Genomic DNA, 26,954 nt, shown 5'->3' with positions numbered 1-26,954 from the left:
TATATAGTTATTAAGATGTGATGTGTAGTTCTTAAACTATTGAGGATTTGTTGCTAGAAGAACTCGCATGAACAAAACAAAAAAGGGCATTTATCTTGGCAGATGGAGTCATCATCTTACCTTAATCATCTAGTTAATTAAATACTAAACCTAAATGACATGAAGCAAGGCTCACACTTAAGATCGAGCTAATCCACGTCAAAAAACTTTTGACTCGTCAGATTTTCTTTTTCTTTTTCTTCTTTAACAAAAATTAACTTCAATTATGTTCCGAAGCATCGGATGAAGTTCCTGGACGAGCCTCACTGCCTGAGCTTATCTTTAACATCTGCTGTTGTTATTTGTACTCGAACTTGGTCTGAGATCTGGCACTCAGAAAGATACTGAACCAAATAGCTTTGTCACATGGAAGCAGCCTTCCTTCCCAGATTGTTACAAATCAACGGATCGAACTGATGGTAGAAAATATCCCCAGGTTCAATGCTGAAAAGCATCTACTCTTCCAGCTATTGCTTAAAACCAATTAGTAAAATTCCCTCGTTAGCAAGCACAACCGTGTAAAACAGCTATGGATATAGCATAAACAAGACCTTTAGGCTCACTCGGTTACATATACTTTCCCTGACAAAAAATCTCTATTCTAGTTCAGTTATAATTTGTGGTATGCCAAATAGAAAAAATGGAAGGAAAGAACTAAGCGAGCCAACAGGGTATATCCATCATCTGGCACCAAAATATGCTGATCAATTATCACATGAAGAAAAGTTTCTGTCTGCCAAATTTTCAAAGTTAATCACAAATTCAGTTTAAGCCTGTAGAACACTATGTTGAGTTTGTGTAATTCTTCTGTCCAGTTCATCGTGGAAATTGATGCACTTGGGAAGAGGAGGAGGACTACAGGGAGGGAATATTCAATAAAACTGAATATAAGGAATTAAACCAAGTTCTCAACGTTCAAACAGAAAAGGTGGTAGCTGCCGTTAGTTCTAAATCCAACCGCATTGCATACAATCCCCAGTACTGATACTTCCTGCAACAATACAGGAAACTTTTAAATGCAATATAAGAAGAATAGGAAGATGTAGAAGAATCAGAATAGAGAAGGCATCACTAGGAATGACAAGCTAAAGTTTAAGCAAGAATGCAAATCAACCAACAAAAACTGATTTAACACCCTATAAATCACCTATAAGAAACAAGACTTCGCTTTGTTCAGTCTAGTCTTTGATGACCAAAATATGATGCATCCTTCCAAAATGCTAGCAAAAAGCTACATTATCCTGCCAGTTTTTTGTGCCCCTCAATCAGTGGAGCACCATCAAATAGAGGCTCTGAGTACACTTCTAATTCATGTGTTGAAAATTTGACAATTAGGCAGCAATTTTTGTCACCTTTTCTTAAGTTTGACTTAAGAACCTTTTGCATTATCCACTAAATCATCCAATAGCCAAATCAAAATCGAATCTTCCCTTAGTTGGAAAAAAGACTCTGGTACTGTTGCTTTAAGTTGTTTACCCAATCAATTAAATCCTCTGAATGTAGAACATCTTTCAGCTTAACTCCTAAGAGTTCACAAAAACAAGGTGAAAGAAGGAAAATGATACTCAATTGCTACACAAAGATGTAAATTCAGGACCAAATAAGAAAACTTTCAGAGAGGGGGAAAAGAACCCACAAAAATATGTTGAACAGATCCAAACTTCATCTAAAATATACAGAAAACAATAAAAGAGATGAAAATAGTAGGGAAAAAATTAAAATCACCAAGCTCTATACTGAGCTTTCTCTAAACCGAAAAACAAAACACTAACCCCTAAAAAAAAAAATCCAAACTTTATCCAAAATGCAGAGAGAAAAATAAAATAAAACGCCGAAATTTTACAAAAAAAACAACAGAATCAGCAAGAGCTCTGCTCTGGGATTCTTTATTCGTATAAGGAGAACAAAGAAAAAGGAAGAATAAATCTCACCTTTATTCAGAAGCTGCTGAATGATCAATTGCTCAGACCAGCTTCTCTGGGAGTATTTGCCTTGATAGAGAGAGCATGCAAACCAGACTGAAGCTCGTCGGATAAGAGATCATAGACCATACGGTGTCGTTTGACTAGGTTCTGGCCGTCAAATTTGCTAGAAACGATTTTGACATTGAAATGGGTCTCGCTTGCGCCGCTGTCTTTGACGGCTGCGTGGCCGGCGTGCTGGTATGAAACGTCTTCCACCTCAACGACGGTTGCTTCCAGCGCCGATTGAAGCTTCGATTTGATTCTGCTCGCCCTTGAAAGTAACCCTCTTGACGCCATTTTTTAAATACAAGTTAACTTCAGAGCAGGACTGAAATTTACGAACTCGTACATGGAGAGAGAAATTGATGGCTTATCGATCACGAGCAAATTACTGGTAGTACCTTGGTTTTTCAAGATTTCAAGTTTAGGCCTAGTTTGGGGCATTTTACAGATGAGTACCTTCTATTTTTTTCTTAAATAAAACTGAAACTTCCTGTACAGTGGCAAAGCCCTGAAAGTTGAGAATTGGTTTTTTTTTTTTTTTTAAAGAGCAAATTATCTGGACTGCCACTAAACTTTTGCAATCGTCGAGTTTTTGTCATTAAACTATTAAAAGTTTGGTTTTGGACACTGAAATGTCTAAAGTTAAAACTCGAGACCATTCCGTTAGATTTAATCGTTAAGTATGCCAAATCTAAGTGCCGAATTTACTGCCCTTTTAATTTGCTCTTTCCAATTATCCCTGCTCCTCAAATCCAATGGCACCAGAATTTTCCTCTTCTTCTTATAAAAATGCTTCCCTAAAACACCTGGAAGCAACGAAAGAACCCTTTTTATCTGCAAATAAACATGTTGTATGATTGATACAGCTTTGGCCTTCCCTCCAGAGTCTTGCAATTTGATTTCAACTTGGATAGCTTGACAACCATATCAATGGGAATATCCTTGGACTTCACCTCCTTTTGACCGAATTCTACAGTAATTTTATATGGGGATTTGATGGGCCAGTCGTCTATAATCAGACAAAGACTAAGGTTATCGTCAGCCAGAGAGTGAAGCGAGTTTATGTGTGAAATTTTGTGGGGTATTTTGGACGAATCTTTTGGTGGCATTTTCTTGAGAGTCAAGAGGAGCTAAATGAAATCTTCTTCTTCATTATCATCTTCATCTTCGAGAAATTCTTACTTTTCTTCTTCTCCTGCAGCTAGTTTATGATGGGTTGTTCTGGAGTGGAGTTTTCTCCATTTTATAAGAGCTTTTACTGCTTTTGTGACTGTTGCTTGGCTGATTCTGTCTTTAAGAGAAAGAGGACTAGTTGAAACCATCGACATAGGGGTACCCGACGGATGAATGGATTGGAGGATGGAGGCTGTGGACGGCGGCAGCTTGCTCCTCCTTCCTCTAACCCAAATTGGACTTCTTCCATTTCCTTGTCTCTCGTTGCAGTAGCAATATATTTTGTGGTTTCATGGTTACTTCTTCTTTTGGTTTATAGAATAAGAAGAAGAAGAAGATACATGTCAAACATCCGAAATTGCCCCTTTCTTTTGTCTTGGAAATCGCACGAGGCAATCAGATTTGACATACTTAACGACTAGTCTTCATTTTAGACATTTCAATGGTCAAAATCAAATTTTTAATAGTTCAGTGACCAAAACTTGACGATTGCAAAAGTTTAATGACCATTCGGATAATTTGTTTTTTTGAAAAATAAGTTTTTCATATACAGTGCTACAATAATACACAAATAAAAATAATTTAAAAAATATCAAAAACACAAAAAAAGCAACCTCAAAAACACAAAAAAATAACTTCACAAACACAAAAAAATAAAAAATAAACTCAAAAAACACCAAAAACACAAAAAATTACCTCATTTACAGTAAAAGTTTTTTATATACATTGTTACAATAAAATATTTCAAAATAGAGAAAATCATGTTATTCACTAATTTCATTATTTTGTATCAACTATTATTTTGTATTTGTTATAGAAACAGCAATCACAAGGAGTTATGTGTAACTTTCTCAACCTTAAGGGAGGTGAATGAAATTATCAGATACAATTATATGAAAATCAGCCCACACATGAATGATGTTGTACAAATGTTGAGAAAAGGAGAAGAGAGATAATAGACAACGTCCAAAATTCGTTGGCCTGCAGATTTGAAATTGGTTAGTATAAAATCCCTTTTGCAAACCAACCACCACTGCCACCACCACCACGACGGCTTCACTCCGTCCGTCCTTTTGCAACCTCCTTGCCGGCACTTAACCTCTTTCTCACTGCTTTCTTCACCAAACCCAGAGCCTCCCTCAATTCATTTGGTTAAAAAAGTTATTGAGAGTTCATCTTCGAGTCTATTTATCAGTGCTACTCTTGAGATATAGAGCAATGTCAGTGATGGGAAATGATACATCATGGGTGGGCAGAAAACCTCTGAGGCGCATAGGAGGGATGTCAGATGCCCTCTCCATTGCCGCCGATCTCGGCTTCTCTGTCGCCCCTCCTCCTTCTCAGGTACCCCACTCACACTCTTATCTATCCAGTTAGTATTTTCTTTAACAAAAAAGGAAAAAAAAAAACCTTTTCTGTTGAGATCTTTGGTTGCAAATTTCGACCTTAATCTTTCTAAAACTTTGTATATGCTTGGTGGGATTTTAATTATAGTCAGGATTCATCAGCCAATTGCAAAATTTCCCTGAATTGTTAGACCGTTTAAAATACGAATTTAGACAGAAGTTAAAATTCTTTCGCCGAATTGTTGGACCATTTTATGCGCTTATTCAGCCAATATCAAAATTTCCAGCAGTACAGAACATATCAAGCTGTGCCTTCACTTCATTTGCTGTCATATGTTATTTTCGATGCTTAAAGATTAGGTGCTCTATCGGTGTAATGTACAAAAATTGGGTACATAACATTCAGGGCTTTTTCTGTTTGTTTAATTGTAGTTTTTGTGCTGATTCAGTTTATTTTGGCTTGCATAGGAAGAGATCCAGACCCTATCCACAAGCGAAAAAGGTGATGATTTGGTAAAGGTTTTAAGAGAGCTGACTGCTGTGCAAAGAAAAATCGCAGATTTGCAGGTGGAACTTCAAGGTCGGAAGGTAAAAGTCTTCATTTTTTGCTCCTCACTTGTAACTACTAAGTGGTTGCTTGTGTATTTCACTAAGTACATCTGCATCTCATTTTTTGCTCTGATTTTCGAGTCGGTCACTTTCTTTGTTAGCGCACATGGATGAACTTGGATTTAGGAGTACCATGCTTCATTTGTTACTTCATGGACTGCCATAAGCTCTGTAGTTTACCAAATTCATATTGGTTATTTGGGAGCAGCAGTTTCTACTACTTGGGTCGGCTATTCATTCTGTCCTAGTAAGATAGAGGACGACATGAATCACCGAGGCTCATCAAATTATGAACTTTGTGTGTCTGAAATACCCATATGAAGATAGGTTTCCTTCCTTTTTCAGTCTGATGCTAAAGGATCAAAAGGGCATGTAGTGGTTATCTAGTTTATTGTTTGAAAATTGTTAGTTCCCCAGTGACCAAGGATCGAGAAACTAGAAATTGAAGATATTGCAGCGGAATTATGTGTTGTCTGATTGTATTAGTTCACTAGTGATGCCACTTTTGTGTGAGACTGATTCATCTCCATGATTGCACTAGGAGGACAAAAATGTTGCTCATCTCACCCATGTGAGTGAAATGGAAAAGAAGATTGAGACTTTGTCAAGGATAACTGCCATATTGAAAGATGTCATCCAAAATAAGGTAATGGCTTCAGATCTATTTGTTTTGTCACTCATCTCTATACCTGACTGAGAGCAACTGAAGTTTTTAAAGATTTTTATCATGCGCTATGATATCAACATGAGGTCGTTTTTGTTGGTTTTGAATTGCACATAGATATACCCATGCCAAAATTCACCACCCATTATTACAGTAACTCATTGTTATGGGAGCTGTAATTTGTCAAACTCCCTGATGGACACCGTTGCTACTCAATTGGAATGTCTCCTGCTTTGAAATGCGTGACAGTTCACCTTGTGTTAAGAAATAAATTTCTGAACTGTCCTGTGGAAGCAGTTCTCATGGGCACAGTTGTAACCGCAGTCTATACAGTTCTTTCCTTGTGTTATTCAGGACAAGTCAAAAAATATTATTCATTAATCTTTCATCTCTATCTAATTTCCTTGCAGGATCGCATAATAGCTCGTCTTCAGCAGCCATATTCATTAGATTGCATCCCAGTTGAGGCTGAATATCAGGTTTGTTTGTTAAAGTAGATCACGAAATTCCTTATCTATGTTCAAGAAATTTGTTTCCTTGTAAAATCTCAAGCACCCAGTAAATATACAATGAATTTGACACACTTTGCTGTGCATAACAGTGATCTTGGTTTACAGAAGTGACGGATACTTAACCTGCTATTGTTTTCTTACCACAAAATTGCTTAAACAGTCAGATAATTGTTTTTCCTTCTGTGCTACCTTTGACAGAAACAATTTTCAGAACTCTTAATGAAGGCTGCAAGTGACTATGGCGCCTTGACAGCATCCATTGCAGATTTTCAGTGGACACAGAACTTCAAAGAACCACCATCGGTTTGGGGGGTAATTCTATTGTAGAGATAATATTTTCATTTGGGTCCCAACCTGGAATGAACTCAGCATTTTATGCCGTATACTTGTTTACTGTTGAACATATAACCTCTTGAACATGCCATGTTACTTCCAAATTTTCTATACTTTTTGTCTTTCAGATAAAAATTAAGGTATTGTATAATCTTTGACTACAGGAGCAAAATTATGTTTTTATTTTGCGTAGTAAACTCTTTAAGATTTTCATTAAATAAGTGAGATCCATGTAAGCGTTTGCTGCTACGAACTTGAGATGCAATACACTCTTAGCCTTGCAAACGTTAGATTAAATAATGGCCTTGAGTATGGGAGAAGAGCATAACCTTGGTCATAAGTATCTCTTACCCGACCATAGTGATGTTCTTCATGTTTAACTGTTTGAACTACCTGGAATGCAACCAATAGCTTAGTTGGTTCAATGCAGGAGATGCTTCGTCCAATCCCTGTTGCTTTAGCTTCATGCACACGATTCTTTGAAGCGATGTCAGCAATGAGAGACTCATTTGCCACACTTCAGAAGTTGAGAGTGGGCCATTCTTCTTCCTCCGCTATGGCACCAAATGCAGATTCATCGCAAAGGATACCGGGAGATTCTGATTGTGTAACTCCTCCCTGGAGAACTGAATCAAGACTTGAGGACTTAGCTTCCAGAAGTCCGGCAAAGTCAGAGGTTGATCGACAGGAAGATGATGATGAAAACAGTGAAGTGGGGGAGAATGATCAAGTTGATGGAATTAGCCGCAGGAGATTATCTTGGCCACCTTCAGTCAAACAAAATGGTCTGTAGTCATAGCACGTTTAACTGCTGGAATTTGGAATCGAGTGAGGGAGTATAGCACAAAATTCAATTATTCAATGCCCCAATGTTGTCAATAGAACGTCATTTGTTGTATTCTTGCATTAACTTTCACCAGGTAGGTGTACCTTTGGGGTTTCCAACTTCACATGGGCAGGTGAAGTATTTGTATACTTTGTCTCGAATGAGTAATTATTTGAAGAATCAAATGTTCATACTCTTAGATTTAAAATCATACTTATATGGTATGAAACTTGCATGACTGTGGAAGTAGTGAATTTGTTAGAGAATTACCCAACACTGAAAATAGTCTGCGATTTTTCATGGAAGAAACTGTGCAAGGATCAAAGACGATTAAAGAAAGAAAGAAGTGGCATAACATTGTAGATGAATTAAATAACTCAAAGCAAGAAGACAGCAGGGCTCTCCTTCAATTTGGCACCACTTGAGACAGATCTTTGGGACCAATTACTTATTTCTCACGGGTGTTTATATCATCATTTGCCTTATTCTGATGAATTTTTCTTGTCTAATTTCCCTATCATCTCTCACAAAACTTTCTTTCTATGGTCCTTCTGGATGGAAATGAAGTTTATGAGTTTCCTAATTTTTGTTTATTAAAAAGACAAAATAATGCATTAGGACTAGTTGTCACTGAATTCTGAAGTGTCTGCCAAGTTAATCCTTGTCCCGTAGTCAAAATATAAAGACTAGGTGGATGGCCATAACCATTTTTTTTTTTTTTTGCCCCTAATTTTACTTGATAAATTCTATCAACTTTCAACAAATCAATCCCCAAATTAAAAGCCAAATGAGTGATGAGACAAGAACATAAGTTAAGTGCAAAATCTCATAAATGTTGTGACTCTCCAACTACGAAAAGCCATTAAAAGCACAACTTCTTTATTCATGCAGCTCATTTCAAATATTTCCGCACAAGTGTCACTTAGAAAGATAAATTCCAATTTAATTAACTAACACTATTCGATTAAAATGATACAAAAACACCATCTTTCAACGCGAGAAATTTCAGATTACACAACACTATATGTTTTTTGAATTAAAACCCGAATCCCATTTTTTCAATAAAAACAAAAAAAAATTAAATTCCATTTTATGAATGAAAAAAAATTTCACTAACTATGAGCTAATATTCGACTTTCTAATTCAGCACAACTATCCATTGTCTTGTAAATGTTTGTAAATAGCCTGACCATGAATTAGTGAAGATTTAAGAACCATTACAGTTTTAAGGCACTCCTCAAAAACTAAAACATTTCAGAAACTCTTAAAGCAGAAATTTCATGGGACCTTACCTTAAATCAGAACAAATGCCACCTACTAGTCTGCTACCCAGTACGTACAGAGCCAAGTAGTGACTGTGCCACTGGTTACGCTCTTTTTGTCTTCTTCCTGGACGAGTGTGTGTGTAGGTGTCCTGTCCTGGCAAAAAGCAGCTGGTTTTTGAGTTTTTGGCTAGTTTACATTTTCAGTTTTCTCACAAAGATTAAAGTTGATTCATCTTGCTAAAATGTGACGCAGTCTGAGATGGGAGGAACTGAAATCCCTTCTTCAGTCTAAAGAAGAAAGTTAGTATTAGTCATCAGCCTCCACGAAACTTCAGAGCCCATGAACTAGACCAAGTTTGAAGGTAAAAATTCTGAGCTTCCATCCCCTGTTTTAACACGTTTAACTCCCACTTTTTTTTTTTTTTGCTTTGGTTTGTTTTTATTTTTTTGGTTGATAGATGGGGTGAAGATGCTTTTCTGCTTTGATTTTGTACCTGCTACATCTCTTTCTCTTTGTGAAGATGGAATGGTTTTTTCATGTTCTTCTGAAAGTTCCTCTACCCTTTCTTTTTCCATTTCATTTCAAGTCGGTTTGCAGATTTTTTTTTTGCCCCCCGCCCCTGGGGGGTTTGGGGGCGAGGAGGTGGAGAGGCTGTACTTTATCATTTTTGAGTATCATCACCATGTAGTCATGAAATTTTGATGATTCTTTTTGTGGGCTGGCCTGTTTTCTTGAATTTTCCATTCTTGCATTTTATGTTATATGACGTAGCTGTTACTCAGGTAGAAGATGAAAGCCTTAGCAAAAAAATTGTGGATGATGAATGGAGCAAATGTAATAGAAGAGAAAAAAACATGAGGTTATAATTATGAAAAGGATCTAAAAGATGGAAAAAAGAGAAGGAACCAGAGCAATGTACGGACTGGAGGGATGAGGATTTTGCATATCATTTTTGAAAATGCAGATGATAGTTTCCATGTATAGTTCACATCCTGATAATGGAAGTCATCTAGTAAAGGCAGACAAAAACTTTCAGAGTTGCGATTCTCTTGTACCATTCTTATTGATTAATCAATAGGACCAAAACAAGATACCATGGATTTGGATGTTAAAATCACCTGGTTAAATGATCTTTGATTAATCCATCTGAACTAGTTTTCTTTCAGGTGCTAATTATAGCATGGTTTGTACAGACACGTGCACAAGGACATATATTTGTGCTAAAAACGGGTAAAATTTAATAGCTATTGTAACGTGTATACTTCAACTGGAAGGTATTGCCCAATAATACCTCCTTTGATATGCACTTGTTTGTTATCAATTTCTTACAAAATGCATAAATTTACACGGTCTGAACTGAGATATACTTGGCCATTCATGTTTGTTAATAGACAGAAGGTTTGTGGGACTTGCCTACTCTAATTTCAGTCTTATTAGATGTTCCAGCTATATGGTTCTACATATATCTGACTACGAAGAAGTGGGATTATAAGTTAGATAATCTACAGCCTAGTAACTTGTTTGTGTTTCTGAGAATATGTCTACCCACCTGGAGACAAAAGTTTTGTTTCAAAATTTCAGGAGTACATAGTGTTTTGTCTTGCCAACATCTTTTATAATGAAAGTGTACTATCAGGCACTAAAAAGTTTTTCAAAGTGTGTTACTGAAACCTTGTACATACTCTTCCAATGGATTCTGTGATCGTTTAGCTAATTTAATTGATTCATTCATGATAGCAGGATATGATGGAGCTTAGGTGCATGAATGATGATATCCTAATGCAAGTACTATCCAAATTATCAACTAAGGATGTGCATATGCTGAAGTGTGTTGCTAAGGAGTGGCACAATCTTACCTTGGACCGCTCTTTCATATGCCTTCAATTAAAGAAGACAGAAGCAGTGTCAGGTTTTTTCTTTCAGGCAAGGTTCCAGTGGTGTGATGAGGACATTAGCAATATCAGCTACATTCCTCTTGAAACCAGGAAAACTCAAGTTCACAGCACTGTCCTTAACTTCCTCCCTGAGGAGGTTGGAATTCTGGCTTCATGCAATGGATTGTTATGCTGTCGGAGTAGCTACCCTCGTTACCCACCGCTAATTTATGTTTGCAATCCATTAAACAAGCAGTGGATGAGTGTCAATTCGGTTCATTATTCCACGAGTGCAAGTGCAGCCTTGGTTTTTGATCCTTTCAAGTTACATAAAGATGACGCTTCACCAAATTTCAAAATTGTTACTGTCTCTGAAACTGAATCAGAAGATGAACAATCTAAGTTTGCATTCCAAATATATTCATCAGAAACTGGAAAGTGGAGGCAATCAAGGGAGATGTGTCACTGCAATCAGAAATTGTTCAAAAAGAACGGCATCTTTGCAGATGGTTCGTTGTATTGGCTTATGGATGGCGATAAAATCCTCATGTTCAACCCTGAAACTGAGCTATCTTGGTTGCTTAACGTACCTCTTCCCATCACAGAATTCCGTAGCATTCCTGAGATATGTATTGGGGAATCGAAAGGAAAGCTGCAGTGTGTGTTGTTGTCTGAATACGGACTTCAGTTATGGGCACTTGAGGATTTCTTTACATCTCAGTGGAATCTGACATGCTCAGTTTCTCTGGATAAGTTGGAAGAAGAGAACTCTCAGTTCCTTTACCAGATAGCTGAGAAACTGGCAACTCGTGACACCTTTTGCTGGATAAAAGTTTTTGCTTTCAAAGATGGGATCTTGTTCTTAAGTGTGTCAAGTCATTTCTATTCATATGACTTTGCTACCAGGAAGATGAAAAAGCTCTGCGCCATTTCTGATTTGGGACCAAACTCCAGAGAGTTTCCAATGGTTGTTCCATACACAATGAGCCTGGTTCTTCTTTGTCCTGTGTAGGATAGACAAGTCCCCTTCTCATCCTTCTTGCCATCAAGTTGTAGAACTAGTAGTATGGTTGAGGTGTTGGCAGATGGGTTCGTTCTGAACAATTCTTGCATTGCATGCATGTGATTCTGGGAGGAGAAAGGACCTCTATACTATATCCACTTCACTTTGTTATTTGTTAGCTTCATTGGCTTTAGCATGCTGAGCTGAACAACTCCTAAAACTTTTTGAACTTGTTTATATCTGTTTGTGCAAGGAGCTTAAGTTTTATTTGCCGTATTGATTTGGCCCTGTGGAGTGGAGTCTTTAGAGTTTAAAATCTATCTTTTGTCTCTGCAGTCGGGGATATAAATTTATGGGGCAAATTATACTTTACCCCAACTGTGATTTAGTATTTTTTTAACATAACTCCCCTATAGTTTCAAAAGCTATACATAATCCCCTTGTAGTTTGGGTTAAAGTGTTAAAATGACCGAAATGATCATTCGTAACGCAGTCACCTAAAATGTTAAAAATACCCTTATATAAAGTTGAAAATTATTTATTAATCAAGCGGGGTTATGTGTATATTTTGAAAATCACAAGAAGGATATATGGTAAAGCATTAAATGATAAGGAAATTATATGATAAAACATAAAACCACGCAGGATTAGTTTGTTATATATTTATAAGAGTAATTTCGGTATTTTCAAAAATTCCGTTACAAATGACCATTTCCGTCACTTTAGCACTTTAATCCAAACAATGAGGGGATTATGTATAGCTTTTGAAACAATAAGAGGAGTTATGTAGAAAAATACTGAACTACAGGGAGGTAAAGTTTAATTTGCCCTAAATTTATTCAAGCATTAGAAAGTGCCAAATTCAATTGCAATCATGTACAAAGAACCTTAGTCTGAATTCTTGTTTTGTCCAGAGTGTGAAGGATGAATTAATGAGCAGGTAATACTTCCAAAACTTGCACCAAAAAGCTACTCAAGTTTTATGATTCTCCTTTTGCAATGAATTATGTTGCATATCCTTTGTACTTCAAACTAAATTTTGTTGAAAGACATGGTGCATGAACATTTTTCAGGCCACCTCTCATGACTAATTAAATTGAAAATTATCTATTTGCCAATTCATTAAAAGATTTTGAAACAATTAGGATTATATTTCTTAGTGGAATTCACATATTAATAAGATACTTTTGCCTAGTATTGCATTATTCAATATCTCTCTACCTAAGTTATACAAACTTAAGTTCGCTTAACTTCACAAGCTTGAGGTTAAGAAAAATGTTAATTAGAATGACAACAATTTTGGAGCCTAAGCAGGACGAGTTGTACACTTAGCACAGAAAGTTGTACATGTTTTTTGAAGGGAAAATATTTCAAGGAAAATTAACATGCATAATTTTCTACGTTCGCTCCAGTCAACTAGACTTCTGGAACTTAGCTCCATAGCTATTATCAGATCAAAAATATTGTCTTCAAACCATGGATACTGCTCAATTACCATAAATGGCCCAGTTGGCAGCAAGGATGATGAGGATGCCTACGTTTCCATGCTACGAAAGTGCATTGATGCCTCAAATTTGAGAAATGCAAAGGCAATCCATGCAAAAATCTTCAAAGGGGATATTTGTGGTTCCTCATGGCTCTTTCTGGGCAACCATCTGATCAATGCGTATGCAAAATGTGGTGAAACTTGTGATGCTCTTCAACTGTTTGATGAAATGCCCCAGAAGAATGTGGTTTCTTGGACAGCCCTCATTGCAGGCTTTGAGCAAAAGGGTTTGTCTGCGGAGTCTTTTTCTCTGTTTAAGCAAATGGGTGCGAGTGGAATGAGGGCGAATGAGTTTACCTTGGTCAGTGCTCTCCATGCCTGCAGTGCTGCGGATTTTCTGGGTGTAGTACATGTTTATCAAGTTTATGGTTTGATAATCAGGCTTGGATTCGAGTCTAATGTTCACTTACTGAATGCTTTTTTGGTGGCATTGATGAGGCATTGCAGATTGAGTGAAGCTTTCGAGGTGTTTGAGGAGAGTCATCATAGGGACATTGTCAGTTGGAATACTATAATAGGTGGTTACTTGCAGCTTTCTTGCAGGGAAATTCCGGGCTTTTGGGTTAGAATGATTTCAGAAGGCATAGTTCCGGATGGATTTACCTTTGCCAGTGTACTAACAGGGTTGGCTGATCTTTTGGATTTTGAAATGGGAGTTCAAGTACATGGGAAGCTTGTGAAGTCTGGTCATGGAAGTGAGATGTGTGTTGGGAATGCCTTGGTTGATATGTACCTAAAAAATCGGAAATTGGTTGAGGGCTTTAAAGCATTTGAGGAGATTCCTTTACTTGATGTGTCCTCTTGGACTCAGATGGCTATAGGTTGTTTAAACTGTGGGGAGCCTAATGTGGCACTTAAGGTTATCGGAGAAATGAGGAGGAAGGGTGTCAAGCCAAATAAGTTTACTCTTGCAACAGCATTCAATGTGTGCGCCAATTTAACGTCTTTGGAGGAGGGTGAAAAAATTCATGGCCTGAGGATTAAACTTGGGCATGACGTGGATGTATGTGTAGAAAATGCTTTACTTGATATGTATGCAAAATGTGGATGCATGAGTAGTGCACTTAAGGTTTTCCGATCAATGGATGAATGGTCAGTTGTCTCATGGACAACTATGGTTATGGGGTTTGCACAGAATGGCTGTGCTAAAGAAGCTCTTGAAATTTTTGATGAGATGAGGCTGAAAAGAGTGGAGCCTAACTGCATTACTTTTATATGTGCACTTTATGCATGTAGCCAAGGAGGATTTGTTAACGAGGGATGGAGTTATTTCTCTTCAATGAGCTCTCAGTATGGTATTGACCCTGGAGAAGATCACTATGCCTGTATGGTAAGCCTTCTTGGCCGATCAGGGTGTATTAAAGAAGCTGAAGAGTTGATCCATGGCATGCCGTTCAAACCAAGTCTGCTGATTTGGCAAACATTGCTTGGTGCTTGTCGGCTTCATGGGGATAATGAAACTGCAAAACGTGCAGCAGAACATGCATTGCATCTTGATAAAACTGATCCTTCAGCTTATGTACTGTTATCTAATACATTTGCCAGTTCAAATAACTGGGACAGTGTTGGAATATTGAGAGAAGTAATGGAAAATCAGGATGTGAAGAAAATGCCTGGGTCCAGTTGGATTGAACTAGACAGAAATGAGTCAGTAACTAAAAGTCATAGGGTATCAATATGAGAAGAAATTGGGAGAAAAGAACATATAGCAGCAGAATGAGATTTCTGTCCATCATCAGCATCAGAATGAAAGTTCTACTCTTCATCTATTTGAAGAATTAAGGGATCAGAGGTTTATTAGGACACTTTCTATATGGTATTACCATATCGAAGGATAAGTGGCAGCAATAGCCTTTTTTCCCAGGTCTCTTTCTCTCTCCCACACAAACAGACACACACACACACAGATACAAATTTTAACAACTGATATCATGGCTCACTGGCTAATGCATGTGTGTTGCATTGCACTTTGTTCTTTAGGAGGTTTAAGAGTATTGCAATTTTGAAAAGCCAAATGTAGTTCCGCTATGTTTGCAAGTAACAGTCAAGGTTGGTAATTCAGGAGAAAGGAAAAGTACACCATCTACATGTTTGTAAGTGGGGTGGAGGAATAAGTATCAACTATGGTGCATCCATGTCACTAGAAAGTATGAGTTGATTGGAATTGAATGGAGATGACTCGCTGCCTTGAGCTCCTGGAAATCCATATGGAAAGTAGTGATTAATAAGTATGCCATGCCAGGTGCTAAATTTGACATTCTATAATGGTTTGTGGAAACTTGAGGAACTGTTGGGTCACCATTAGGCATCATCTGGTGTAGTCTTGAAGAGTTGTTGTTGTCCAGCATAGTCTCTTGGGTTATTGTCATGCATGAAAATTCTGCCTTTCAATAAGTAGCAATATTTAGGTATTTGGGTCTAGTACTTCAACTCTACTTCTAAATTTGATTACAAGTTGTGTCAATTGGGTGCAAGAGCTTCAGATATCAAACAAACCCTGTGTGAGGAATACAACTCCTGAGTTTCTCCATCATTTTGAAGGGCAGTTGGCTTTTAGCCATCTGTTGCAGCTAGGTCATTACCTAAGAATTGCTTCTTGATATTGCTCCAACTGCTAATTTTTTGCCATAGTCACAGGATAAATGAGACCAGATGGACTTTGAGTAAAAATGGTAAAGTGCCAGTACGTGGTGCTTTTGAGAACTTAAGATATATGGCTGGTTTTTTTTTTTTTTTCCTATGGCTCACTTTGGTGTCATAGAATTATAGAATTCTCAGATGCTCCTTTATACTCCAGTTGGTTTTCCATGGGCCATGGCAAATGCTTTTCCAAAGAATCTGAGGTTTACCTTCTATTCTTTTGGCATTTGCACTTCTCCTGTGGTTTATGGAAGCATGGGTCAACTTTATTTGGTTGTTAGAGAGCTGAATCATGAAGTACCTTGGTGAGTCTTTCTTAAAAGGATACTTTTCTTCACTGTTGGAGAATTTTGCTGCTGCTGCAGCGTATAACTATAGTCAAAGCAATGCGATACAACAAACCTTTTAGGGAGAAACCATAAATATGTGAATCTTGTAGGATCTAAAGCTAATAATTTAATGAGGATTCTAAGGCCCTTGCGGCTTAGGACCAGTGATTAGCTAGAGAATTGGACTCTCCTTTCTGTATAGTTTCTCTTATGTTCTATTCTCTCTTCTCTTGTTTGTGTTCATTGTAGGATTCCCTTTCTGCCAAATTTATTGGATGTTAGTCATTTTTCAATACTGTTTTATTGTGTTATCTACCATAACATGAGGATGTGATTACAGAGGGTTAAAAAGAAAAAGAGAAGAAAAAACTATTGCAGATGTTCCAATCTAGGATTTGTGGTTTATTTTCAGGGTCTTTCTGCCAATATTTTCGTTGTGGTAATCAAGGATTATATTGGTTCTTAGAAAGTTAGTATTTGTATCTTGGATTAGCACAATTATGAAAAAAGCAAGTCTTTAGCTCCTGAATTCGTCATTATGTGGGCAAAGAATCATATATGGCCTACATATTCTTTATTGCTGATAACAAACAATAACAAGAATGTTATTTCACATGCATTACGAATCCTAGCTGATAGAAAACCTTGTCTTCTTACTAGTACAAGAATACATATATTCTCCTTCTGTCCACCCAATGAGCTCAACATGCAAGCAGAACCACAGATTCAAATTAAGATCAAAGCTTTAATTGTAATTCTCATGAACAGTTACGGCAGACACTTCATTTCAGACAAGACATCTCTAATAAGATGTTCAGAAATATAATGGTATGTTGCTTGTGTTAGATGCACTCCATCCCAATTTATAAACTTTTCTGGGTTATGGCAAGCTTTTACTCCTGGTGACCCACAAACCTTTGTACTATTGAAGTTATACTTCTCGCCAGTTCCACAACATGCTTTGAGCAGTGATCTTTGGTCAAAACCAAGATACCTAGCATTTTGAAGAACATATTCAAAGGCCTTGTAGTAGTCAAAATAACGGATATCAGCATTTGGAAATTCAAGTCTTAGGGATGCTAGAGCTTTCTGAAGATATCTGTTAAAGAGCAAAGCAAACTTGTTGGATTCTGTCAAACAACCATAATCATCATAAGCTTTAGGGTCAGCACTAGAAAATGAAGCCAGAGCTTTAGGCAAGCATCCAGCTGGGAAGTTTCCTGGAACTACTACATGAACAGCCCCAAATTGAATAACTTCTCTTACAGCATTGCATATGGCTTTAACAACAGGTGGCACATACACCCTGCTCTCCTTTAGGGACTTGTCTTGAGAGAAAATACAGTTGAAATCATTCCCACCTATCTCTCCCATCATGATCAGAGCTCTTTTTAACCTTTTCTTGATTTGAGATCGACTATTTGACACTGAACTAAGATGTTTCTTGAACCATTTCACCTGCTGGCTAAGGGGAATGTTTGTTGAGGGTACAGAAATATTTCTTTTAGCAAAAAAAGAATTAACAAGAGCTGTGCTTCCACCTACTGCAAAGTTGACTCCATGACTAAATGAAGCATTTGTTTCCAGGTATGGATGGAGCAGTGGGAGATGAAGCGCTTTCGCAATGAAATCAATCACAAGAAGGCCATTGGAGAATCGACCTGTGGGCTTATGGAAGTATGTCATACCATAAGGCAAACTGGAAATGTTGAAAACAGAAGTTGCACGAACCTGACGAATCCGGTTACCTGTATCTGCAAGTGAATCACCAAACTGGTAAATGTAATCAAAGCGACATGCAGTTTCTTCGGCAGCAAAAGCCATACAAAACAGGGATAAAGCTACGAGAAACGAGAAATTTGTTGATGAGGACATGGTTGGTAGCATGTTTCTGCAGGAATTTTTTCGCTTAGTCCATCAGTGATGATGGATGTATGTAGATGTATGAAGCACAAAGCACGCAAGGAATTTATAATTGGGAGACTTGACATTAACCACACGTTCCATAAAATATCTTTGTTCCGTATCCACTTGAATTCAATCAAACTTCTGAATGCAATGCTGAGATGATTCAAATGTCGTACAGCTGAGTCCAGACAACCGTAGAATGGGGGAAAATCTAGCAACAGTCCATCCTTTCTCTTCAGTAGTAACTAGGATTATTATTTATCAACATTTGTTCCATTGTTCTCTAATTATTACGTTCCTGGCCATCTGAACAATCAAAAACCTCCTAAAACAAGTGAATCCCCTCTTCATTTTAGACACTTTTGCGGTCCAAATCATGTTGGGAAGTATTGGAATTGCCGAACCACAGAATGAATATTTGCCAAGGAGATTAATCTGAAATGGCAACAAGATCTGTTGATGCCCATGTTAAATGTAAATATGGTCTGCCCTGGAAACTTAGCAGATTTACAAGTCAATTTCAACAGAGAGATGGAGAAAGTCAGAATGAGCATACGCATGATGGCAAGCATTGGGACCATCAGCCGTCGTGATCCCACCAACTTGGAGCCCGACATCAAGCTAAGATGCTACAGATTAAGTTGAGATTTGCTGTCTGTAACATTGTCCACAAGATTACAGAGCATGTAGGGAACACTAACAAGAACATGAGACAGTTATTCCAAGCATTTAATTCTAAGTTAAGTGCTAATTAGCAAAAGTACTAGGAAAGCAAGTAATGTTTCAAGTCATCATTTCGTGTAGTATCATTCTAAGCTGTATGTACGTTGTTATACATTGTTATGTCCTCGTTCCAGTAGCTTATCTTTAGAGTACACAAACTAGTAAATCAACAAAGCAGTTTAAATGTCCTGTTTTCTAACCCAATTTAGCACTTAAACTTAATAGATTCAAATATTAATATATTCATACGTGTTTGATAACCAAAAATTAAACATATAATTAATTAAATGGCACTGAATTTTCTAGACAAAACTTGCTCCCAAAAATAAGTAATAAGCTATTCACTTTATCATTAAATGTGATATACAATCAAATGTATTTGATTTAATATTTAACAATTCAATAACTTAATGGATTCAGATTTCAAATTTCAGATTTTAGATTTTAATTTTATAAAATGCACCTAAGTAAAGAAGAAATAAAGGGAATTCTGATAATGAAAACAAAGTCAAAACGTTCATATGTATACCCTAGGATCATTGGTTTAATTAAGCAGTAAAATATATTCTACAAATTTGTATTTTACAGACGATTTTTTTGTTTTTTTGTTTATAATTTTTTCCCTAAACAACCGCATATAGACCCAAGTGCATCAGGTCCACTCCAATCAAGAAGTGAGTGGGTTTAAGCAAGGCCACCATTGATGTACCCACAGATGCTGCCCCCAAAGGGCTATAAACTATTTAGTCAGGGTTTAAACCCATTACGTACTTGTCACGAACAAAATCTATTAGCTAAGCAAGATGCAGAAATGAATTATCTGTATTTTGTTAGTAGAAGAAAGGGAAAGAATTGTGAAGATGAACAAGAAGGACAATAGGGAGAAAGAGAGAGAGATCAGGAAAAGAGAGGGGAACTTGTTATTGAAGATCAGGAAGAAAGATACAAATGCGGTTACAACTTCCCTATCCTTCCCTCCTAATTGACAAGTGTATTTAAAGACCAATCTCAAACGTACACGTGGCTTCTTACATTGATTTAACTATTACAATGATCAAAACGCATCCGTTATGACTCCGACACCCTCTTCTTCTGATTCATGACAGTACTCTAGCTGAAATAGAAGCTACTCCGAGAGTCGGTCAGTTTGATCCCAAAACCGGCGCTGCCAGAATTAATTGTGACATGGGAGGCCTAGGGTTGATGCTGAACTAAATAGCTGACTCGAACTCACAAACTACTCTGACAATGAATCGATTTGAGCTCATTTTGATTGACCTCAAGTTCGAATTCGAACTACTCGAAAGTATTATCAAATCGATTTCGAACTTAAGGATCAGGTACCTGAGAGTTCCGATAAACTCTATCAAGCATTGCATTAAATAATTATAAAATAAATATTAAATATGATAATCTATATATTAGACACACATACATACAAAATGAGTAATATAGACTTAGCATTGTTTGAGTTTCGTGTTCAAGTTCGAATCGAGTTTTTGATTTCGATAACACTTAGCATTATTTTCGAACTTTATCTAATTGAATTCAAGTAGCATTCATACATTTCGAGTTTGAGTTCGAGTTCACATTCGAATATGGTATTACCTGAATTCAACTCGACTCGGAGGCTGGTTGGGTAGGGATGTGGCATGAGCCTTAATAGCTCCACTATGTATGTATATAGGCAAATTGCATGCACAATTTGGAATTAGACGTAAATGATCAAAGTCAGCCTAGTTGTGGTTGTCTAATAATTTAATATTTAATGAGCTTGCTCACCCTTGACTCTTCTGCTACATGTACATCTTATACATGTTGCCTTGGCTCACCCAAATTGAACTACAAACCATTGGCACTAATATTAGATACCATGGCCTTGTTATTTATCTTCCTACTATTCTCCTCTTTTTCTTCTTTGGTATTTTCCACCGATGCCTCTATTATATCACCTTCTAAACAGAACATTACTCTTACGGGGTTTACACAACTCCAGTTACCTGCTAATTCCACAGGATCTCTAACTTTTGACTTGCCGAATTGTCAAGTACACAAGGCTTACTAATTCCTTCCAAAATTTTGCCTATACTTCACCAAACAGGCAAGTTTTATTTGTTTAGTACTTTTTTTTTTTTTCCCTTTTGGTTGCCAAAAGCAGGTAATATTTAACTTTCGATTGCAAGATGTTATGAATCATTCAAACAGAAATATATATGTTCATGGTTTTTATTGAATATTACACGACATCAAAAGTTGAATTTTTTGTTCATCAAAAAAGCAAAAAGAAGGAAAGAAGGTGATTTAGTTTTCTAGTCTTCACAAGACCATGATTTTTTTGAAAAAAAAAAAAATACAAACGAATTGTGTCCGCACTAGCCAGGATTTCATTCAGGGACTCAGTTTAAACCTGAGACTCAACAGGAAGGGTATTTCAATACGATCAAATAACCAAAAAAGTAACCCTCCTCACAGGGCCTGTGGGAGTGGCGACCGATTTTGATGCCACATTCCTCCTGATCTCGGAGTTCAGTACTGCAATCAGAATTAAAAGGCGTTGGCTGAAAGGAATAAGGGCTGGCACGACTGAAATTCTCCTAACATTGCCGGGGTATCCAATCAAGATCAAGAGAAATGAGGAAGGGAAACTTTTGGATTCCGGTTAACGTGCCAAAGAATGACCCTTAACACTCAACCCCTGGCTGTGAAGATAAGTCCTTCTGGAGAAATACTAGCCATGTTAGACCTTAGCAACCAGTACCAACGTCGTCTTACTGTCGTTTTGGAGCAGAATAGAAAGTTGTATGTTACAGATCACAATTTGACTTCTGCTGGCCAGTTCCATATTGTATCCAGTTGAAAGTGTATTTTAATAGGAGAGAACAAGAATGTAAGTTGTAACCCCTGAATCCTGAACTGGAATTTGGTGTACCAGATTCCTAAATAACAGTCTAGAGGTTTATTGCCCTCAAAAACTAGAAAACCCAAGGAGTTAAATAATAAAAATAAAATAAAATACAACCCATTTTCAAAGAAGTCCAAGCCCTTGTTTGCAAGGACAAGGTGGTCCAAACTTAGCTCAGACCGGTCCTATGGACAGTTCTATTGTTGTAATTTTACTTTGCATAAATATAATTATTATAATTATATTTTACTCCCCCGCCCAGCCAGCCGCTAAAAAAATATATATATGTATATATTTATCTACATAATATTTAATTTAATTAGTTACAAACTTATGATAATGATATTATTAGTTATATGTATTATATAATGTATATTAGTATATGTAATATAATTAATATTATCAATTACACTAATAATTATGTGTCTACTAATAGAAATTATTAATTAGTTATACTAAATTTACTAATACATTTATACTAAATTCCTAATTACACTTAATACAATAACACTTTTTTCTCAAAAAAAAAACACAAGCACAATAATGAATTAGTGATTTATATTTGTGCCAAAAGTGAAAACTTGACTACTTTAATTGTATTTATTTCATCATGTTGGATTGTATTCAAATAACTTTTGTTTGATTGTTTTTATGAGTTTCAATTGTGAAATTATAATAAATAATAATTTGATGGTATGTTGATATTTTAGTATTTGATTATTTGCTAAAATTTAACTAAAATAAAATTATATAACAAATTTTTATTAACTCCGTGGGTGCCCCTGCTCCCCCGCCCCCAGCTTAGTCACCAGGATGGCACGTCTATTTGATAATAAATCAAGAAAAGTCCAGATGGACAAATTATCTAATTTGTGAATCAAATCGATGCTGGTATTTACTCGTCAGTGGTTGAAATATTCACCAGCTCTGTAGCTTCGGTCCCGCCAGTGTATCATTGCCACAGCTGCTATTTTAATGTCAAAAGCAATTTTCTTTCGAAATGTTGTGTTTACCGTTTTCAATGATGAAAAATGTCTTTGATTAGTGAAGGGTAAAATTTTCATTGTGGAATAATGGTATCAAGTATTAGGATTTTTCTATCAGGTGCCCAATAGGCACTCATTAACACATCTAAAAATTTCACTCAATTATTATGTATATACACACACTAATAATAACTACCTTTTTTTTTTTGCATTTACACACTTTTCCTAATTAATTTTACCTTTCCAAAAATAGACTTTCCATAATTAATCTTACTTTTTAAAAACAAATCTAATAGCTGACGTATATCTTAATGAGTGCTCATTGAGCACTTGTTAAATTGACTCTAATTAAGTATTAAATTGCGCCCATAAATATAATTTGTCCAATGCATCCTAAAATAATTCAAGGAACAGCCGTCTTGATAGTTCAAGATATGGCACTTGGATGAAAAAGAGCTTTAAAAACCGATAATAGTTTAGTTTTCAGGCATCATTATCAGATCACACGCCGTGACAGCGCAAAAAGTGAAGTAATAGTAGTGTTCCTCGTAGCTACATCAAACACTTTTGAGATCAGAATGCACTGAGTCACTAGCATCGTACCACCAATTCTTAATCGTAAAAAAAGTGCACCTCAAAAAGAGGCAAACGCAAAATCCACTGATTGTTAGATCTTTGATAAGGATAAAAAGAAAAAAAACTTAGCAGTTAAGTCTGTCAAACAAGTTCAAAAGATTCTCTCCCACTGCATACTATAAATATCAAAACACTTGAATACTGGTACTACTACGATACTAAATTATACTAGCTAGTGGGAAAACGAAAAAAATGGCATCCCGCAATAGTGGGATGTCTAATCTTGGTGCAGCAGCTGCTGCACGGAGCCAGAGATGCGGGTGCACCGTGACAAGAGTAGCCACCTCCGAAGAACTCATGAATTGCCCGAATTGCGGCGGAGTTGTTGCAGTTGTACAAGAAGAATTTGGAACCCCCCCTTCATCGCCATTAATCAATCCTATTATTTATCCTGATGATTTCTTCATGCGCACGTCTGACTCGGACAGTGATAATGATATCCCCGGCCATCTACTACCGCCGCCGCCGCCGCCGCCCTTTCTTCTGACCCTTGAGGCTAGTTCCAGAAGTAGAAACAGTGACGTCTACACCTACTCCGGTGTGTCTATTGTGGAGGACGAGGACGAGCTGCCGAGTGTAAGGATGACGGAAGGGCTTATGGCTTCGTATAGTTGTTCGCCATGCGCGGTTTGTTTGAACAGTTTTGAGGTGAACGAGGTGGTGAAGAAGATGCCTTGTAATCATGTATTCCATTCGGATTGCCTATTGCCTTGGCTGCAATCGCATACTACTTGCCCCGTTTGTCGTTCTCCGTTGCATCATCGTAGCTGAACGATTAATGCCCAAAATTAATGTAGAACAGTTTTTTTTTTTTTGGGTGATTATTATTACTATTATTGTTATTGTCATATTTTGTTTTTCGAGAAAGTGCTCTTTGAAAACAGAATGGAAATTCAACAAACACTCTCCTGTTTGTTCACGAAATGAAACAAGGGGAAGTTCATGTTCATGTAAAGTTGTAAACTAGAGAAAGGAACTTTACGCGCAGCCTTATCATTCCTAGGCTCTCCTGTTTGTTTCTCTCTGCTTTATCTTGGTTTTATCGACAGAAAATAGTGGTAAACACTGAGAGCTCTGTTTCGAATGTGGTCCTTCTCTTTTGTAAACAATAGTGTGGTATTGCAAATAGTCTAGCATTTGCAAAATTCAGGATGTTGAATGGAGGGAGTAATCCCTCTGTGATAATTCACAGATGTACAGATTCTTGATGGTGGTTCAATTCTACTCAATTCTCTCTGACTCATTTGGGTCCTTCTTAAATAGATTAGTGTTGAAGTAGCGTAGGAAAACCACTAGAAAAAGAAAGAAAGAGGGAAGATTTTCACCATCAAATTTGGGCCAGCTTTGTCTACGTAACAACGCACCAAGGTTTTTTCCGATCTATAGTCAGGGTCCCCAAGGCTGGCTTAAATTAACCTATTTAATAAAAAAGTTAAAACGGACGGATCATAAATGAGTAAAGTTTTAAACAGACATAGGTATATCTAATTACCCATTTTTTTTTCTATATGGACATTGTTTAATAGTAAAAAATAACTAAAATTTTATTGTGATAAAAATTAAAGACATATCAAGCTAATAAATAAATTTTTTTCTACCCAAATAAAATATAATAACCAATGAATATTGTACATGCATGACACAAAATAGTGATCATGATAAATTTGAAATAACGTCATATTACAAGAGTTGAAAATATTGTAGCTATTAACACAAAACATCAATTAGCACACCCACTGAAATTGAAGAGTTTACTTGAATTTCCCGGAGCAGGTGGAAAAAAGATAACAAAAAAAAAAAAAGAAGAAACACCGCAGAAAATATGTCAGGTAAACTTTGAAAAATACTAGTTATTAGACTTGTATTAAAAAAAAAATTCAAGTTTAACTATTTAACACCGACTACAAGTTGAGTTTAAAAGTTGGTATGAATGAGTAATACAAGTCAACTCACTTAAATCCAATAATTAAATAAGTTTAATTGAATCGGCCACTTAAATCCATTTAAAATTTATTGGATATCCATTTAAATCCAGCGATTTATTAGTAGGCAAGTTTAGGAAGGTCAACTTAATAGGCCGCCATTGACGCATGCAGCTACTGAGCTACACCAGCCCTGCATTCCTACATGACTGTTTCTTGGCACATGGAATCCTTAGTGTCAATTTCTCGTGTCAATTTTTTCGTGATAATTTAGTGACACTTCTATATTTATGTCAAGTATTCTATTTATTTAATTTGTCATGTGATGTTTATTTAAATTTTTTCTACCATCACGTGATAAGTGGGATTGACACTGAATTTGACACTGAATAGTGGCATAGAGGATCCCGACTGATTTCTTGGTACAACTAATTCATGGAACTGAGATTACTTGTTTCTAAAGGCAAATTACTATTAAGATTACATATATCGTCTGTATATCTTCTGATTATTTCATGATGTATAAAATTATATCGTCAGTTGATTTCAACTTCCAACCCAAAACAGGTTTAAATCATCATCAATCAGCATGAAAATTTTGTTAACACACATTCAACTTTACATATTAGACAAAATATCTCTGATCAGATGGTCCGAAATATATCGGTACGCCTCTTGTGTTAGATGCACTCCATCCCAATGAACAAATCTTTCCGGCTGAAGGCAAGCTTTTACGCCATTTGATGCACAAATCATGTCGTTGCTGTAGTTGTACTTGCCTCCTTTTCCACAACATGCTTTCAGCAATGATCTTTGATCAAAACCAAGAGAACCAGCATTATGGAGGATATACTGGAAGGCATTATAGTAGTCGTAATAACGAATGACAACTCCTGGAAATTCTAGTCTCAGGGCTGCTAGATTTTTTTGAAGATAGTTGTTGTAGAACAAAACAAACTTGTTGAGTTTCTTTAAACAGCCCTTATCATCATAAGCTTTAGGATCAGCACTTGGAAATGATGTCAGAAAACTAGGCAAACATCCCATGGGAATGATTCCTGGAACTATTATAATCCTGGCCCCAAATTGAATTACTTCTCTTATGGCAATATATATGGCGTCAACTACATATGGCACATAAGTCCTGCTCTCCTTTATGGACTTGCCTTGGGAGAAAGCTGTACTGAAATCATTCCCACCTATTTCCCCCATCATGAAAAGAGCTCTTTTTAGCCTTTCTTCGCATTGTGATCGGTTGTCTGACACTAACTTGAGATGTTTCTTGAACCATTTCAGCTGTTGGCTAAGAGGGACGTTTGTGGATGGCACAGAAATGTTTCTTTCGTAGAAAAAACTATTATCTAGTGCTGTACTTCCACCTACGGCAAAGTTGACTCCACTAATAAATGAAGCATTCGTTTCCAGGTAAGGATGAAGCAGTGGGAGATGAAGCGCTTTGGCAAAATAATCAATCACAAGAAGGCCGTTAGAAAATCTTCCTGTGGGCTTGTGGAAGTATGTCATACCATAAGGCAAGCTGGAAACGTTGAAAACTGAAGTTACACCACTCTGGCGAATGCGGTTGCCTGTATCTGCTAATGAATCACCAAACTGGTAGATGATTTTAAAGGGACTTGTGTTTTCTTTGGCAGAAGAAACGGTACATAAGAAGGAAAACACTATGAGAAATGAAAAATTAACCGAGGAGATCATGGTTGAATGCAACGTTTCTGTGTAAAAATTTTATGTA

The 26,954-nt window shown here is 36.7% G+C and overlaps 6 protein-coding genes and 1 long non-coding RNA gene across 7 annotated transcripts; 4 read left to right on the top strand and 3 right to left on the bottom strand.

Moving 5' to 3' along the window:
• Positions 1-724: 724 nt before the first annotated feature.
• Positions 725-2,436, bottom strand: LOC113768269. Its single transcript, XR_003468066.1, has 2 exons — positions 1,971-2,436; positions 725-1,030 (listed from the first exon to the last, which is right to left on the bottom strand). It is a non-coding gene; the product is annotated as an uncharacterized LOC113768269 (long non-coding RNA).
• A 1,723-nt stretch (positions 2,437-4,159) lies between these two features.
• Positions 4,160-7,680, top strand: LOC113768202 (AUGMIN subunit 2). Its single transcript, XM_027312467.1, has 6 exons — positions 4,160-4,523; positions 4,994-5,113; positions 5,676-5,780; positions 6,209-6,277; positions 6,509-6,622; positions 7,074-7,680. The coding sequence occupies exons 1-6, from the start codon at positions 4,398-4,400 to the stop codon at positions 7,434-7,436; spliced, it is 897 nt and encodes a 298-aa protein (XP_027168268.1). The 5' UTR covers positions 4,160-4,397; the 3' UTR covers positions 7,437-7,680.
• A 1,156-nt stretch (positions 7,681-8,836) lies between these two features.
• Positions 8,837-11,888, top strand: LOC113768360 (putative F-box/kelch-repeat protein At1g20790). Its single transcript, XM_027312687.1, has 2 exons — positions 8,837-9,096; positions 10,476-11,888. Exon 2 carries the CDS (start codon positions 10,479-10,481, stop codon positions 11,619-11,621), a length of 1,143 nt encoding a protein of 380 aa, XP_027168488.1. The 5' UTR covers positions 8,837-9,096; positions 10,476-10,478; the 3' UTR covers positions 11,622-11,888.
• A 1,238-nt stretch (positions 11,889-13,126) lies between these two features.
• LOC113769469 (pentatricopeptide repeat-containing protein At3g09040, mitochondrial-like) lies at positions 13,127-15,011 on the top strand. Its single transcript, XM_027313919.1, has one exon. The coding sequence runs from the start codon at positions 13,157-13,159 to the stop codon at positions 14,837-14,839; it is 1,683 nt and encodes a 560-aa protein (XP_027169720.1). The 5' UTR covers positions 13,127-13,156; the 3' UTR covers positions 14,840-15,011.
• A 1,673-nt stretch (positions 15,012-16,684) lies between these two features.
• LOC113767712 (acetylajmalan esterase-like) lies at positions 16,685-18,100 on the bottom strand. Its single transcript, XM_027311889.1, has one exon. The coding sequence runs from the start codon at positions 18,012-18,014 to the stop codon at positions 16,896-16,898; it is 1,119 nt and encodes a 372-aa protein (XP_027167690.1). The 5' UTR covers positions 18,015-18,100; the 3' UTR covers positions 16,685-16,895.
• Positions 18,101-23,472: 5,372 nt separating this feature from the next.
• Positions 23,473-24,227, top strand: LOC113769572 (RING finger protein 44-like). Its single transcript, XM_027314057.1, has one exon. The coding sequence runs from the start codon at positions 23,475-23,477 to the stop codon at positions 24,051-24,053; it is 579 nt and encodes a 192-aa protein (XP_027169858.1). The 5' UTR covers positions 23,473-23,474; the 3' UTR covers positions 24,054-24,227.
• Positions 24,228-25,770: 1,543 nt separating this feature from the next.
• LOC113768943 (acetylajmalan esterase-like) lies at positions 25,771-26,917 on the bottom strand. The gene has a single exon (XM_027313442.1). The coding sequence runs from the start codon at positions 26,915-26,917 to the stop codon at positions 25,823-25,825; it is 1,095 nt and encodes a 364-aa protein (XP_027169243.1). The 3' UTR covers positions 25,771-25,822.
• Positions 26,918-26,954: the final 37 nt, after the last annotated feature.

This window comes from Coffea eugenioides, chromosome 4 (assembly GCF_003713205.1).
Source record: "Coffea eugenioides isolate CCC68of chromosome 4, Ceug_1.0, whole genome shotgun sequence".
Classification (NCBI taxonomy): domain Eukaryota; kingdom Viridiplantae; phylum Streptophyta; class Magnoliopsida; order Gentianales; family Rubiaceae; genus Coffea; species Coffea eugenioides.
Note: the sequence above shows the minus strand (reverse complement) of the source record. Positions and strands in the feature narration are given on the sequence as shown.

Excerpts from the sequence above, each read along its gene's own strand:
- LOC113769572 (XM_027314057.1), top strand. The coding sequence starts at position 23,475 with ATGGCATCCCGCAATAGTGGGATGTCTAATCTTGGTGCAGCAGCTGCT.
- LOC113768943 (XM_027313442.1), bottom strand. The coding sequence starts at position 26,917 with ATGATCTCCTCGGTTAATTTTTCATTTCTCATAGTGTTTTCCTTCTTA.
- LOC113768360 (XM_027312687.1), top strand. The coding sequence starts at position 10,479 with ATGATGGAGCTTAGGTGCATGAATGATGATATCCTAATGCAAGTACTA.
- LOC113768202 (XM_027312467.1), top strand. The coding sequence starts at position 4,398 with ATGTCAGTGATGGGAAATGATACATCATGGGTGGGCAGAAAACCTCTG. Across the intron at positions 4,524-4,993 it reads TCGCCCCTCCTCCTTCTCAG|GAAGAGATCCAGACCCTATC; the intron begins GTACCCCACTCA and ends TGGCTTGCATAG. Across the intron at positions 5,114-5,675 it reads TGGAACTTCAAGGTCGGAAG|GAGGACAAAAATGTTGCTCA; the intron begins GTAAAAGTCTTC and ends TGATTGCACTAG.
- LOC113769469 (XM_027313919.1), top strand. The coding sequence starts at position 13,157 with ATGCTACGAAAGTGCATTGATGCCTCAAATTTGAGAAATGCAAAGGCA.
- LOC113767712 (XM_027311889.1), bottom strand. The coding sequence starts at position 18,014 with ATGCTACCAACCATGTCCTCATCAACAAATTTCTCGTTTCTCGTAGCT.